The 16,397-nt window shown below is 41.9% G+C and overlaps 1 protein-coding gene across 1 annotated transcript in view; it reads left to right on the forward strand.

Moving 5' to 3' along the window:
- LOC126260508 (PHD finger protein rhinoceros) overlaps window positions 1-16,397 on the forward strand; it is a 244,715-nt gene that overhangs the window by 85,041 nt on the left and 143,277 nt on the right. The window contains exon 9 of the mRNA XM_049957839.1: window positions 10,508-10,681. Within this exon, the coding sequence (XP_049813796.1) occupies window positions 10,508-10,681 (174 nt within the window). The remainder of the gene's footprint in view (window positions 1-10,507; window positions 10,682-16,397) is intronic.

Here is a 16,397-nt window from a genome sequence, read left to right on the forward strand (position 1 = left end):
AAATGACGCCATTCTATTGATTGGCACTTTGTTTATGGTGTGAAATGTGATGTCCAAGTTGCATCACCAGTGACAGTGTGGTTCAAAAATTCATCAGCATTCTTTTCATAGTGACAGAGTAATTTCAATGCAGCTACCATTCATTTCATTTTGTGTTCTTCTGACAAAATTCGAGGAACTCACGGCACACCATTTTTTACAGCCCAGATCTGCAGTAACAGTCTTTTACAATACAGTTCTTAAAATGTCTGGAAAGAATGAGTGCAGTCCACTGATTGTGAAGCACCTAACTTCTTGGATTTTTGTTTCAATCCTTGCTTTGAGTCTGTCAGTCACCACTGAGGGGCAACCTTAGCGATCTTCATTGTGAACATTCTTCTGTCTGACATTCAACATAGTACTCCAATTCTGAACTGACACTTGTTCACCCCATTACCATAAACTTCTGTTATCTGTCTATAAATTTTGAAAGGTCAGACTTTCTGCACATTTAAAAAGTGGATAACACTGCACATTGCACACTTGTTGGGTCGTAAATTTTGTCACACATTTTAAAGTTACACAGCTAAGCAGTAAGTGACTGTATTGAATTAAAGTTGTCACCACATTGAAGTGGATGAATACCAAGGTCAGTGGTTGGTCAGTGGTGGTGGTGGCAGGAAACAATCATGTATCAAAACAAAATGTTCTTTACTTTCCAAATGACCCCCTCCCTCATGTCGTACAAACAATGTTAATCGTGCCCCCCTATCTAAATAAAAATGTAGATCAACAACTTAAAGCAAGGCCAATGATCAAATCTTGTGGGACTCCCATTGTAATTTGTCCTTATGCAGGTGATACAGCACAATTCTTTGTATTACTCATACAGCCTAGAGTAGTCTATTCCAACTTTGCCCACTCGGAGGCAGTTTGACAGACACGGGCACAAATGGACGTGGGTGGGCAAACAGCTGCTGCAAGGGAAGTCTTGCAGCTGGGCCACAGTGTTTGGAAGTGGGCAGTTGGCTCGCTGATCTGGTGTGTAGCTTACAATGTCTGCAGCTGCCAGCGAACTCAATGAGGGGCGAGAAAGGACACCCTTGCCCCATGAGGCAGTTTGTACAGCATAGCATAGGGTAACTGTGCATTCTAGTTCTTCCCACTCAATGGCAAATCTGGTACAGCAAACACAGGTAGTTTTTTGAAAGAAAACTATCTTTGTCGCAGGAGAAACAATACTTTCATTGAGTGTTTCACCCTTTTGGGATGTCATCAGAAAATATGTTAGAAACAGAGAATAGTATTTATTGGCATGTGGTCCTATTCTAAGAGCTATACTGGAAATCAAAATATTTACCAGAGAACTTACTTTAATATACTGGAAAATTTGCATTTATCACACGTGTGGGGTCTTGTGTGTACCTGCAGAGCAAGTTACGATTCGGCTATTGAGAGCTACAGTGCCGAGAAAACCCCTAAAAAATTATGCATGCTGCATCCCTTCTCTTGGACATGCCAGTGTCCATTGAAAAAGCAGTTCTGGCATACAACAACACTTACAGGTTTTGAAACTGAGTAGCACAATCTGTACACTAAGCAATAACTCGTTCCACTCATACTTAAAAGTACACAAGCAAAACATACTGTTTGCACTGTCGGTTGGCTAGGTAACCTGCCCCTAGAAGGCCCACATGCACACAACCTTAATGTTAATTCAGAGATAATGTGAAAAAATTGATACAATTACCAATACTTCCGCGACTGCTACGGTCGCAGGTTCGAATCCTGCCTCGGGCATGGATGTGTGTGATGTCCTTAGGTTAGTTAGGTTTAAGTAGGGGGGACTGATGACCACAGATGTTAAGTCCCATAGTGCTCAGAGCCATTTGAACCAATACTTCTCTGTTAACTTTACTGTTAAAAAAGAAACCTAAATCTTGACTTAGGTAATAAAATTGATGTGCAGATTAGCACTTTACATAAATATCTGCTATTTAAGGCAAGCATGACCCATAGTAGAACCCAACATAGCTACATGTTCATTGAACTGTGGTACAGTGATAAATGTACTGCCTTTTGCGTTTATAAACTGGCAAACAGCCAGAATGTTCGAAACTAGTTTCCATGAACATATTCTTACTAAGAAGTGTGAAATCAAAGGACATTCTGCATTCGCAAACACTTAAAAGAAAATGGGTGCCAGGTACTCAGGTTAGAATGTCATCAAATCTTGCACCAGTCTCCAAAAGGCAAAGAGCTAAGAGGAGGTGGAAGCAGAAAAGCACTTGCATACAGTAAAGGTTTTGTCCTTAATGATCAGCTGATTACTGAGGGGGGGGGGGGGGGGGAGAGATATGCAGTGAGCCACTGTGGTCTGTGACATGTGGCTCAAGGTGCAACTGACAGATGACATCGAAAAAGTTCAAAGAAGTGCACCTTGTTTTGTATTATCGTGAAATAGGGGAGATAGTGCCACAGACATGATACATGAATTGGAGTGGCAATCATTAAAACAGGCGTTTTTCGCTGTGACAGGATCTTCTGATCAAATTTCAATCACCAGTTTTCTCCTCCTATTGCGAAAACATTCTGTTGGCACCCACCTACATATGGAGAAATGATCATCATGATAAAATAAATCAGGGCTCACACAGAAAAATTTAACTGCTTGTTTTTCCCACACGCCGTTCTAGAGTGGAATGGTAGAGAGACAGCTTGAAGGTGGTTCATTGAACCCTCTGCCAGGCACTTTATTGTGAATAACAGAGTAATCACAGAGATGTAGATAGATGAAATACAGCAGCTGGTGCCCAAGCAAGCAGTTCTGCTGGACTGGACATGTTGACTGGCGCTGCCCCATATGTAGCCAGAAATCTGGACAATGCATCTTCGTGGAAACATGCAGACACAGACTTCTTGACTGTAGTCATGAAGCGCCCCTCCTCCAAAGTATAATTTGAGTGAAATATAGCGGTAGTCAGAAGTTGGATACCTTTTCAAATTGAAAAGTCTACAAACTCATGTGATACAAATTTCCAACCATTATGAGGACACAAGAGTTCTGTCATACCTCAATGGCAAAAATGACTGACTGTGCGAACGGTGACAGTCGACAGTGTGGAAGACAGCTTGACTATGTATAGGGCATTTGACACAGCATCACCACCAACAACTATATGCTGCCCAAAAATGGACCCGAGAAATTGACACACACCCTGTCCCGAGGGTGCTGTGGTACCAGCTGAGGAGGAAACTGGCAAGCCAGTGACTCTGTGCCATGAGCCCACACCATATGTGTTCAATGTCTTGATTGATCATAACACATCACTCCAGCGCCTTCAGTTTCACCCCAGTGTGATGCTTGCAGCAGCTGGAGGATACGAGGACACAACACTGGGTGGAGGACCTCTCGACAGCATTGCTCCCTTGTGAAAAGTATGAGGATTTTCTGGTCAACGTTGGATGAATCACAGAGGAGAAAAAACGTACGCCATACTGAATCCACACCTGAAGAGATGCACTCTGACCAACCAATTCATACAGCGGAAACGACTTCCCAGAAAAGCAGATTGACTGCTATAGCGGTTGCGACCTCTCGCTTTATCAGTGGAAAATTCAACAGGATTTGCTGCAAGGTATTGTCCAATGCAGACACGAGAGCTTCCTGCCAATTGAAGACAAAATTGGTTCCCACTGGCAGCCTTTACAGTGCATCAGCATTTGCATGCTGGGTGGTGGTGCGTTAACAAAAGTCATAGCAGTAATTACTGAGAAAGAGGGCCCTGCATTTTTGATGTGTAAACGATGGGTCATTCTTTTCCACCCAGATTCCGATGAGACTGAACCTCACCAATATCGTACTGGGGTAATCATAGGCAAGAATTAAAGGTTTACCTGGTATAAAGGAAGCCAAACAGGCAGCAGAGCACAAACACTGCTTGAGGAACTAAAAAGGCCTGTTAACAGGCCGCAGACTGAACAGACTTAATGCCCTTATGGTGAAGCATTTAAGAGAATAGCAGACGCATGCAGCCTGGGGAATGAACTTAGCATTATACAATATCTTGCCCAAAAAATCTGCAGCTCCTTCAGGTTCTTGGGTGCCAGCAAGTTGACGATGGCTGCTCATCTGTAGGGGCTATCCACCTTTGCTAACCACATGTCCCAAAGAATGCACCTCAGGGGAGTAAAAACTGTACTTTTCAGTTGTAGTGTGGCCATTCTCCAGCAGACATTGGAAAGCCGTCTGCAAGTTTTGTAAATACTCCTCACATGCAGAGCCTATAGCATAGATGCCGTCAAGCTAGTTTACGCAACGGGGAATGTCTTGAATCAACTGCTTCAAATATTGTTGATAACTTCCACAAGATTGTAAAAGGCAAGCAATTAAACTGTTAAAAGCCCAAAGAGGTTGTTGAGTACCAAGAAAGTACAAGAAGTTGTGTCCAACAACAACTGCAGATGTGCCTCACGCGAGTCTGTATGTGAAAAATACTCCCCCCCCCTTTCCCCCTCTCCCGCCAAGAACTCCTATGGCCACAGAATTATGAGTTGTCTGTGTGTTTAAAATCGCCACAAAGGATCATGGTGGTTTGAGGCTTCTGAATCACCACCAAAGGGATGATCCACTGACGCGACAAAATAGGAGAAACAACGCCCTGATCCTGCCAGTACTGCAATTCGGCCTTTACTTTGTCACATGTGGAGAAGAGATTGGGGCTTGGGCGACAAAATTTGGCTACTGCTAATGGCTTAAGAGAAAGATTTGCCTCAAAATGTTGTGCCTGCCCAATATATACTCAAACAGAAACTTCCTGGCAGATTAAAACTGTGTGCCCAACCGAGACTCGAACTCGGGACCTTTGCCTTTCGCGGGCAAGTGCTCTACCATCTGAGCTACCGAAGCACGACTCACGCCCGGTACTCACAGCTTCACTTCTGCCAGTATCTCGTCTCCTACCTTCCAAACTTTACAGAAGCTCTTCTGCGAACCTTGCAGAACTAGCACTCCTGAAAGAAAGGATACTGCGGAGACATGGCTTAACCACAGCCTGGGGGATGTTTCCAGAATGAGATTTTCACTCTTCAGCGGAGTGTGCGCTGATATGAAACTTCCTGGCAGATTAATATTGTGTGCCCGACCGAGACTCGAACTCGGGACCTTTGCCTTTCGCGGGCAAGTGCTCTACCATCTGAGCTACCGAAGCACGACTCACGCCCGGTCCTCACAGCTACATCCCCCAGGCTGTGGCTAAGCCATGTCTCCGCAGTATCCTTTCTTTCAGGAGTGCTAGTTCTGCAAGGTTCGCAGGAGAGCTTCTGTAAAGTTTGGAAGGTAGGAGACGAGATACTGGCAGAAGTAAAGCTGTGAGGACCGGGCGTGAATCGTGCTTGGGTAGCCCAGTTGGTAGAGCACTTGCCCGTGAAAGGCAAAGGTCCCGAGTTCGAGTCTCGGTCGGGCACACAGTTTTAATCTGCCAGGAAGTTTCATATCAGCGCACACTCCGCTGCAGAGTGAAAATCTCATTCTGGATATACTCAAACATTTGGTTGTATGATAAAGATGAGGAGTACAAATCCCGAATAGGGAGTGACTGCTGAGACACTAAATAGACTTCGTCAACTGTCTGCAAGCCAAAAACAGGAAAAGCGTGTAACCGAAAAACATTTTGCACCAACGGAGAGAAATTGAACACTAACAAAGTAAGTTGCTGTTCACATTCTTGTAACATACAGAGACGGGGAATTGCCCTCTCAAAGGAATGTACTGTTTACCATAAGACATAAGTTAACATAGTGGCCACTGCAATGCTGGGCAGGCCAATAGCCTAAGTATCTATGTGAATGAGGCTGACCATCGCTCCCACATCTGCTTGAAAGTCAACCATCACCTGTCCAGCAAAATATGTCAGGGCAACAAGTGTGGGGCTCTAGAGACAGCCCCAGAGTCCAGCAAAACATAGGAGCATCCAATGACTGACACACAGCTCGCCAACTGTCATTGCTAAATAGGCCACCTGATAGCATGCTCCACACATACCTCCACATGCAAGCAGTCTCATCGAACATGCACCAAAGGACTGTTGAGGCAGGACTGCTACCTCATTCAATAAATGAAAAGAGAGCAATGCTGTGAACCTGAAAAACAATGTGGGCAGGAATTACAGTGTCACAGTTAATGCGAACCGGCTGAGTTCGACATAGGTGAAGATGAGTAGCGTCACATTGCTGCTGTACTGCAATCATTATCAACAACATGCAGCAACTCACTGTGAGCAAAGGCAGCCTGGGGAATCCCCTGGGACACCAGAGGCTGTTTACCATGTGCACCTAATTGTACCACTTGCCAGTTGTCAGAAAGGATGTCCACCACTGTAAGCTCATGCCCGAAATCTGGGAAACTTTGGCTAAAGGAGGATTAGACTGGGTCAGCATGTTAGTTTGGTCGTCATAATCAGGTGCTAGCCCAACAATCATGTCCTGAATTGGTGAGTCTGCATATGTGGCACTTGAAGTGACACTTCTGGGAGAGACCCTGCAAATCTGTAATCCAGGCTGCATACAATTACCCAGGGCTGTTTTGTGGTGCTGGTTAGATTGCATCCATGCTGCCTTCATGTGCGTTTGATGTCCAGAATGCTGGGTAAGCAAATAAGTTGATCAAAGGGCATTTTCTTGGGCTCAGTGATGGGGCTTGAGATTTTGCACAACTTCATACAACCCCACACAGCTGAACAAAATGAGGCAACATTGTCAACTGGATCAAGTATATGCTTTACCTAGCTGTGCAGCAGGATCCAATGCAGGTAATTTTCCCACATTTGTGTAGACTCACCAGAGATGGAAAATAGCAGTGGAGGTAGAGAATAAAACTGCACACCGGGCACCTGGCCTGACACTTGCATGGTATGGGTGTGAAACAATTTCACATTCCATTTTAGCAGCTCCTGTATCTGCTCATACTACTACTGCTGCTGCTGCTGCTGCTCCCTCTGTAGGTACAATTGTTCCTGCTAGCATTGCAGTATTGGAGGGCAGCGTGGAGGGTAAAAATCGTAGAGGGAGACCAAGAGATGAATACACTAAGCAGATTCAGAAGGATGTAGGTTGCAGCAGGTACTGGGAGATGAAGAAGCTTGCACAGGATAGAGTAGCATGGAGAGCTGCATCAAACCAGTCTCAGGACTGAAGACAACAACAACAACAACAGCATTGCAGAAATACTTTGTCAATTGTGGCCCAAAATTAACACTGTGGAAAGGGGAGAAAAAAGGTGGAATCACCACACATGTAAAAACATCATTTATCACTACTTGAGTCTTTGCACAGGCTAGACAGTGCTGCTAAACAACATCATCGGCACAGGGTACTGTCCGGCCGACAGTGGCTCAACAAGCCAGGGACAGAACTTCTCAAGAGGAAATGAAAACTCGCCATGCGAGTAAATTTATGGGGAAGCAGGAAGTCTGAAACTGCATTGAGATGCACTTGGGGGTAAATACAACACACGGCAGGTGCATATGGCTGATAGCTGAGCACATGGAATGGCACAAGGCATTAGGCATAGTCAGCAGTGGTTGAATTCATCATTAGAACTGTCCTAGACGGCTTACTTCCTTCGGCAAATAAACACTTCCATCAGCGGATCTGCCTATACCATGTGTCACATGCGCTCCCCATGGCAGTTGTCCCCACTATTTCACTACAATAACCATATCAGCTCACCTACTCCATTGCTTTGTCCACTGGCTGGGATACTTTTAATTTTTTAAACTATTTGCACTAATTATCTCACCTGCAGTTACAGTACATTTTACAGTACAGGATTACTAATATGAAAGTATTCCAAATCATCTTGTCCCTTTTGCATTGTAAAGAGACTGTGACACCTCAAGTAGTTCATGGTTTCTTTAATGACTTCCCATTATTACATTTAGTCACTTTTTATGAAAATTGCTTTCAAAAATGGGCAGATCTCATTAAGAAATAAGTTAAATTTTTGAGCTAGCGTTAGGATCATTGTAAACTTTACCCCAGTCATATATTTTTTTTAGCAGTCTTTAAAATATTCAGCAGTTTTCTCATCAATCAACCTCACTGTTTTATTAGGGCATTTCTGAACTATACTTGGAGGTAAGTTACATAATGTGATTAACAGTGTATTATGATCTGACAGTGCATCTACCACAGGATGTGTATGCAAACCTTTTAACTCCTGCTTGTTGTATGAATACATTACCTATAAGGATACTAAAGTACAAGTGGGCAAAAGTACCTCTTGATCAATTTTTCTGCCGGACCCCATCAACAATTTTTTGTATGAAAGACGGCACAATAACCCATCAAAATTTTTTTAAGAGGATTTCCCAGTGGAGGTCAGTATATGGTATCAATCACATGTATCACGTTTCCCAATGTTAATTCACAAGCACATTTGTATATGTTGATCTGTGCAGAATTTACTTATTTCTATTGTTGTATTTATATTTTCTTATGAATGTGACAACTCCTCTTGTATCCATGTTAGATCTACACTTGTATCACTAATAGTATACTGAAATATTTTACTATTAGTAATAATTTGTTAGTTTGAATGCCACCTTACATAGAATTCCTGTAACTGGAATTTCAGTGTGTCATTTTTCCTTGTATTAATTAATTATATTCTCAAAAAAAAGTCATTAGTTTTCTATAAATCAGCTATTGCATAACTTACAAAGAACTCAGTTTATATTGTTCTTTGCCATGTAGGATGTCATTTTAACAGTGACACTAAAACACATGGGAAGGTAGCATATAAAGCAAAATGTTCAATGTTTTTGAGTATGCGTATCATTAAAAGTTTGAAAATCATTGTTTGTAGTTCTTCATATACACTGAATGTTACAGACAGTGGTGCTCTAAGTTTCTGAATCAAAATCTACAAAAGTTAAAATCAAACAATGGAAAACCCAGTATGGTATAATGACAGTATTACGGAAGGATGGATTCCTGCTCAGCATGTAGTGGAGACATTGAGTCACAGACAGACACAACGAAAAGACTGCTAACAAGTGAACTTTTGGCCAAAAGGCCTTCTTGTAAAGTAGACAACACACTCACACATTCATGCAAGCACAATTCTCACACACATGACCACTGTCTCTGGCTGCCGAGGCTGGACTGCGAGCAACTGTGCATGGAAAAATAGTATTGGTGTTGGAGGTAAGGAGAAGGCTGGGACAGAGGTGGGGAGGGGGAAGGATAGCAGGGTAGGGGTGGTGGCAATGAACTGCTGCTTGCGAAAGCATGCATGGATGTGGTGCGGACATAGTAAGGCAGCCAGGCGCATTGAGAGGTTAGTCGTGGTGGCGGGGGGAGCAGAAAAGAAGTAAAAATACTGTATGTGCTAGGTGGAATAGAAAGTTTGTGTAGTGCTGGAGTGGGAGCAGGGAAGGGGAGCCAGTGCCATCTTGATCCCTCCTACCAACACCAGCTTTTTTGAACTACATAGGTGGGAATTCCCCCTACAGTACATCCTATTTTCCCGTAACCTCCTGGTCTCAACCTTTGTTAATGACTGTCCTTCATCCAACTATCCTCTTCCCTGCTCCCACTCCTACACTACACAGCCCTATATTCCACCTACACAACCATAGCCTTTTTACTTCTCTACTTTTCCACTCCATTCCCTCCTGCCCCCCCCCCCCCCCCCATCTACACATAGCTGCACTGTCCTCACTACATCCCTACATGCTCCCACAAGCAGCATTTTACCATCCCCCACACCTATCCTGCTATCTCTCCCCCTCCCCGCCCCAGCTTCCTCCTTACCGCCACCATCCAGACTGCTTCTCCCCTCAAACACAGTTGCTCAGTCTGGCCTAGGTGGCCAGCGACAGTGGTCATGTATGTGACAGTTGTGTGTGTGTGTGTGTGTGTGTGTGTGTGTGTGTGTTGTCTACTGTAGAAGAAAGCTTTCTGGGTGAAATCTCATTTGTTAGTTTCCTTTTTGTTGTGCCTGTCTGTGACTCACCATCTTCACTATGTGGTAAGTAGCAATCAATCCTTTTCATAATATCGTACAAAAGTTAGTGCTGTACAGAACAATATTCTGGGATTCTAAATGTACAGTATTTTTTGCCTGAATATGTACAAAATGGTCTACATATGGCATAAACCTGCAATATATAGACAATACAGAGTGGCTCATGCATGAGAAAATTGCTTACTTTCACTCCTCCATTGTCATATGTTTTATCTCATTCCAGTAAGTTTGTTACACATATTTGAAGTTGTTGGTTAGAGTAGTTAAATGAAAATAAAATAAGTAAACATATTGAGCTGTTTGATAATCTCAATAATTGTAACTGCTTACTGTATGCTGCAGTCAGTTGAGATTACGTTGTATATCTGCCTTTAACAAAGAGATAGTAGCAGCAATAAAGAGCATTAATATTTTGTCATCAAATGTTGGAGGCAAAATGTTTAGGATGTAATTAATTTTTTATTTGACATACCATGGTTCACTCTCTTCATTTTACAGCAAAGTCGCTGGGCCCTGATATGTGTACTGTGTCGAGAGAGAGTTGGTGCTTGCATACAGTGCTCAATCAAAACTTGCAAAACAGCCTACCATGTGACTTGTGCTTTTAAGCACAGTCTGGAGATGAAGGCAATTATTGAGGATGAGAATGCAGATGATGGTGTGAAGCTCAGGGTGAGTGTGATGATGACAGCTAAAATTTACTAGCAGAAACTAGCAGTAGCATCAGATAAATATGGCAAACCCCTGTCATTGGATATTTACATATATTCTCCACAGGCCATTGTACAGTGTATGGTAGAGGGTAATTTGTATGAATATCAGCCACTTTTTTTCTTATTCCGTTGTGTGCTAAGTAAAGAGAAAATAAGTAAGTGCTTCAGTATATGCACTATTCTCTCTTTGTTATTCTCAAGACCCTTCCTTGGACAAATTCAGTGACAGCAGCAGTATTGTCACATGGTCATACTCGAATGCGCCTTTCTTAAATTTGCAAGTGCTTTGAATGGTGCTCAGTGCGTATTTTGTCAGTGGAGGTAAAAATTCTTCTTCTTCTTCTTCTTCTTCTTCCACTTCCCCTTCCTGTCTCTACAGCCCTCGATGGGCCTTGGCCTGCTGTACGCCATCAGGTTATTTGTCCCTGTCCAGCATCGTGCATCTCCATCTTCATCCCACTGACTTTTTTAGCAGTGCTATTTTTTACTGGTTCTCGTGTTCCATGCAAAAATTGCTGTCGATCCTCTCCAGGCAGTTTATTTTATTGAACTTTATGATTTCAATATCTTTATGCGGTGTATAAAGTTCAAAATTGTATTGTCTGTGCCATACTCCAGTCATCCCATAGATTTTGCACAAATCCCTGTCCGGCCATCCAGATTTAGGTTTTCTCTGATTTCCCTAAATCGCTCTAGGCAAATGCTGAGATAGTTCATTCGAAGAGGGTATGGGCAATTTACTGTCCCCTTTTTCCTAATCCGAGATTGTACTCAGTCTCTAAAGACCCAGCTGTGAATGGGACACTAAACACTAATCTTCCTTCCTTCCATTTTCCTCTTCTTCCACCTGTTGATTTTCAGTTGTTCCTATCAGCTCTTCACACTATTGCATCACTGTCCAGGATTTTGAGCAGTATATTACTCTTGGACATATTAAAGTTTTGTACAGTTGACACTTTGTTTTCCTGGACATATTCCAGGTTGTTGGGCAGCAACATCATTCTTTGATGCTATGTTGCTCCCACATAGATAAATTCACTAACAAATTCTATTTGCACTTGGTGAATTTCTGGCATCATATTTACACTCTGTTCATCATACGAATAAACCAGATGTAAATAAACACAAATGTGATGACTGGTCAGAAGCCATTGCACTCATACATTGGCGTTGTTATACTTTTGGAAGTAGGTCCTACTTATGTATTAGATATGTTATTACTAAGTTACATTAATTGAACTTTAAGATATTCTGATGTATTAACAACCTTCAACATTTTTCTTAATCACGCTTTAGCTACGTAGCTTTTATTTCAAAAATCAAGAGCAGTCACAGTCTCTGTACTGTTGTGCTCTGATTGTCACGCTGTTAATAAGCAGGATGAAAATGGCTGAGTCTGCTTCCTGTTCCATAGTGAAACACACGTGTGGAACACGATTGAAAAGTGCCGAGAAATAGGTTGTCTTAATGTTTTCCATAAATTTACAGAAAATATTGCCTTTGAAGTTTTCCAGGGGATTGTATTTGATACAGTTGAGATACACACACACAGGGTGTATAGTGGAATCGGTAGCATAGTAGATTGGTAATCTGGTGCAGTACATGGATCGCTGGGTCAAGTCTTGCCTTGGTCATCCTTTTTTTACGTTCAGTTTGAAATACATACATCTTGTAATTGTAAAGTTGATCATTATTTTTTATGAATAATGCACGCCTTCTTGTGTCTAACTACGTATTGCACATGAAATTCCTGTTTTCATTTCAAATATAAATTCTTAACTATCAATATTTTATGAAACATTGTTAATAACAGTTGCTTAAATTAAGAAAACATAACAATTTAATCTTTTAGGACTATGTGCATTGTTTTGTACCACAGATGTCTCACACAAACCAGAATGATAAGATTCGTAGAAACATGAAAAACAATCATTTTCACTGCCTTGAGCACACCAAACAAGTGCTGCATTGTTACATTTGCCACTGTATCATTATAAAATGAACCCAACGCAAATGATCTGAAACCAAGTTAAGGGATTTGTCGTAAGAAATAACAAGACTGTTAAGCTGCCATACATACTGGAACTAATGCATGCAGCTTTTTCAAATGTCACCGCCGAACACTGGCAGGATATAGAATGGTGCATCATAAAAGAAGAGGAGAAAATGCGGCACCTGGATGGCTTCGTAGATTCTGTTGTTGATCGACTCATTGTCAACATAACAGATGACAGATCCAGAACTGAAAACTATTTCTCAGATTCGGATAAGGAAGGAGCTAAGAGATTACCAGATGTCTGACTGTAATTAACACAATTGGAGGCTTCAGTATTCAACAGTATGGTGAAATGCCGCAGTGTCCTTTTGCATCACACATAGCTCACTCAGAAAAATTACTCTTTGTTTACGTTAGGAATTTTCATCACTCTTGTTTGTAATTAGAATAGAGCATCTTATGCTTTTCGTCTGGTTACCTAAGAAGCATGTGGTAGTGGTGGAGTTTTGCTGATTATTATTTCATTCTCTTCAAAAATTAAATGACATTTGAAGCTGTATTGTTTCTCTGCTCATCTCTTTTTGTGTCTGACCTGCCACTGTTCACATTATTGCAGGTTAGTTGGACCAGCTGGCTGGCCAGTGCTGTCCAAGTTTAGTGCGCCGGTAAAGCTGTTGTCCCGCATTATTGCTCAGTCTATGTGTGTGTAACACAGCATAAAACATATCCTCATGATCATAATTGACTGTACTGGACACCGCTTGGCTCCCGCTCCACATGAAACGAAATCCAATGAGATTCAAGCAAACGTGGAAGAATACATGGTGTAATGTTTACATCAGGTTTATTCTTATTATGAACACAGTTACTGTTCTGGTTGTATTAATCGCATGTATTTGGTGGTACTTTTATGTTCACTTGCAGTCCCATTTCTATTGTTTCTGCCACCTATGTGTTTCTTTAGCAGCTAGTTCTGTTCTTATAATAATATCCACATCATCTGCATAGGTCAGAACCTGCACCATTCTGTTTTATATTCTGCCTTTTGTGTTGATTTGAGCCGACCTTATTACTCCCTCTAGTGCTGTGTTAAAAAGCATACATGAGAGTGCATCCCCTTGCCTCAGTCCATAGTCTGAAACCTTGATGTTTAATTTCGTTGTATCCATACTGTACATACTACTATTTCCATAGTCAGGAAAATAATCAACTTTGACAGTATAGCATAATTGGACAGCTAAAAAAATCTACTCACCAAGCAGAGGCAGGAGAACACACATATAAAAATGGTTATACTTATGCAAATGTTTAGAGCCGGTGGCTCTTTCTTCCGGCAGAAGGGTTGAAAGGGATGAAAGAGGGGTGAAGGAAAAGGGCTGGAGAGGTTTAGGAAAAGGGATGGAGTTCAGGAAAGTCACCCACAACCCCAGGTCAAGGGAGACGTACAGGACGGGTTGAGAAGCAAAGACTGTTGGGGACTGCACCAGTAGACTTAAAAACATGAGAGCTTAAAGGAAGAAGACAGGGCAATATGCAAGACAGACATTACTGCTAAAACATTGTGCATGAGTTAATAACAGTGAAAAGCTAAATGCATTGTATGTAACAGAGGTGGAAGGGGGATGGTGAAAAACAGGTAGGATGAAAGATGTAGAAAACTAAAATGGAGTGAAGAAATGCTGGGATGGAAAAACGTAGTGTAAATTAAGACCAGGTGTGTAGCAAAAACCAAGGACATGTTATAGTGCTTGTTCCCACCTGCAGAGTTCTGAGAAACCGTTGTCTGGGGCAGAATCCAGATGGTGTATGTGGTGAAACAGGCAGCCATCTCCCTACCCTCTGTATCATACCCCTGTGACCATCCCCATTATAAGACTTGCCCAATGCACCCTTTTATCACCACCTATACCGGCCCTGTAACTGGCAAAACATGTACTATAAAAGGGAGAGCCAACTATGAAATGACATGTCATATACTAGCTGTTATTCAAGCACTGTTTGGCCTTTCACATCGGCGTGACTACCACCATGTTATCAGTTAGGATGAATGGGCATAGGTAGAGAGTGTGTAGTGGTAACACACAATATCCTGTTGCAAAGCATGCTCTACAACACAACATTGGTGCCTGTTTCACCACATGCACTAACTGGATTCTGCCCCAGGCACCAGTTTCTCAGAACTCTGCAGGTGGGAACAAGCACTGTAACGTCCTTGGTTCTCGCTACCCACCTGGTCTTAATTTACATTAAGTTTTTCCATCCCAGCATTTCTTCTCATTAACTACTCCCTTCTTCACTCCATTTTAGTTTTCTACATCTTTCATCCTATCTGTTTTTCACCATCCCCCTTCCACCTCTGTTACATACAATGCATTTAGCTTTTCACTGTTATTAACTCATGCACAATGTTTTAGCAGTAATGTCTGTCTTGCATATTGCCCTGTCTTCTTCCTTTAAGCTCTCAGGTTTTTAAGTCTCTTCTGCTGCAGTCCCCAACAATCAGTCTTTGCTTCTCATCTCGTCTAGTAAGTCTCCCTTGACCTGGGGTTGTGGGTGACATTCCTGAACTCCACCCCTTTCCCCAAATCTCTCCAGTCCTTTTCCTTCACCTCTCTTTCTTCCCTGCCAACCCTTCTGCCAGAAGGAGGAGCCACTGGCTCTAAAAGCTTGCATAAGTAAAACCACTTTTATATGTGTGTTCTCCTTCCTATGCTTATTGATTAGATTTTTTATGTATCAAATTACAGAATTTTTCCATAGTCAAACTTATGAAGTGTAATGACTGTTGTGGTATGCAGAGCTCATTCATGGCTTCAGCAAGCTTATTTTTATATGCTGCTTTAGAATCAACAAATGTATGGTGTGTTTCAATATTGTATTCCCTTGCTTTTTCCAATATTTGCCTTAGGGTGGATATTTGGTCAGTAGTTTATTTGCCAGGTCTAAAGCTTGCCTGATATCTCCTGATTTCTTTTTCATCTAAAGGTTTTCCACAGGTACAAAGTAGGGAGGAGAATATTTTATGTATGGTGTTCATTAATTTAATCATATAGTGTGTACATTCCAGGATGTCCCTTTCTTATATATAACATATATTACTCTCATATTCCTATCATTTGGAATGACACTGTATGTCCATATATCTGAGATCGAGGCATGCAGGCATCTGTCTAGATGACATCAGCTGGCAGATTGTCATTGTCAGTTGACTTATTGTTGGTTAGTTTTTTTATTGCTTGCTGAGCCTCTTGCATCGAAGGCATCCAATTTTTCTCTTACTGAGCAAGATGGCACATTGGTTAGCACACTGGATGCACATTCAGGAGAACGGCAGTTTGAATCCCTGTCCAGTCATCCAGATTTAGGTTTTCCATGATTTCCTTAAATTGCCTGAGCCAAATGCCGGGATGGTTCCTTAAAAAAGGGCACAGCCTATTTCTTTCCCCATCCTTTCCTAATCCGAGCTTGTACTCAGACTTTAAAAGACCTAGCTATCAACGGGATGTTAAACACCAATTTTCCCCCCTTCCATATTCCTCTTCTTCCATCTGTTGGTTTTCAGTCAGTTCCTATGTTTCAGTATTCTCTGAGTATAGTAATTCCTAAAGTACTGTGCCGAGCGATTAATACCCCTTCCTGTAATGCTATTAGTTCACCATTTTTCCCTTTGCATCGTGTT

The sequence above is a fragment of the Schistocerca nitens genome, chromosome 5, assembly GCF_023898315.1.
Source record: "Schistocerca nitens isolate TAMUIC-IGC-003100 chromosome 5, iqSchNite1.1, whole genome shotgun sequence".
In the NCBI taxonomy this organism is placed as follows: Eukaryota; Metazoa; Arthropoda; class Insecta; order Orthoptera; family Acrididae; genus Schistocerca; species Schistocerca nitens.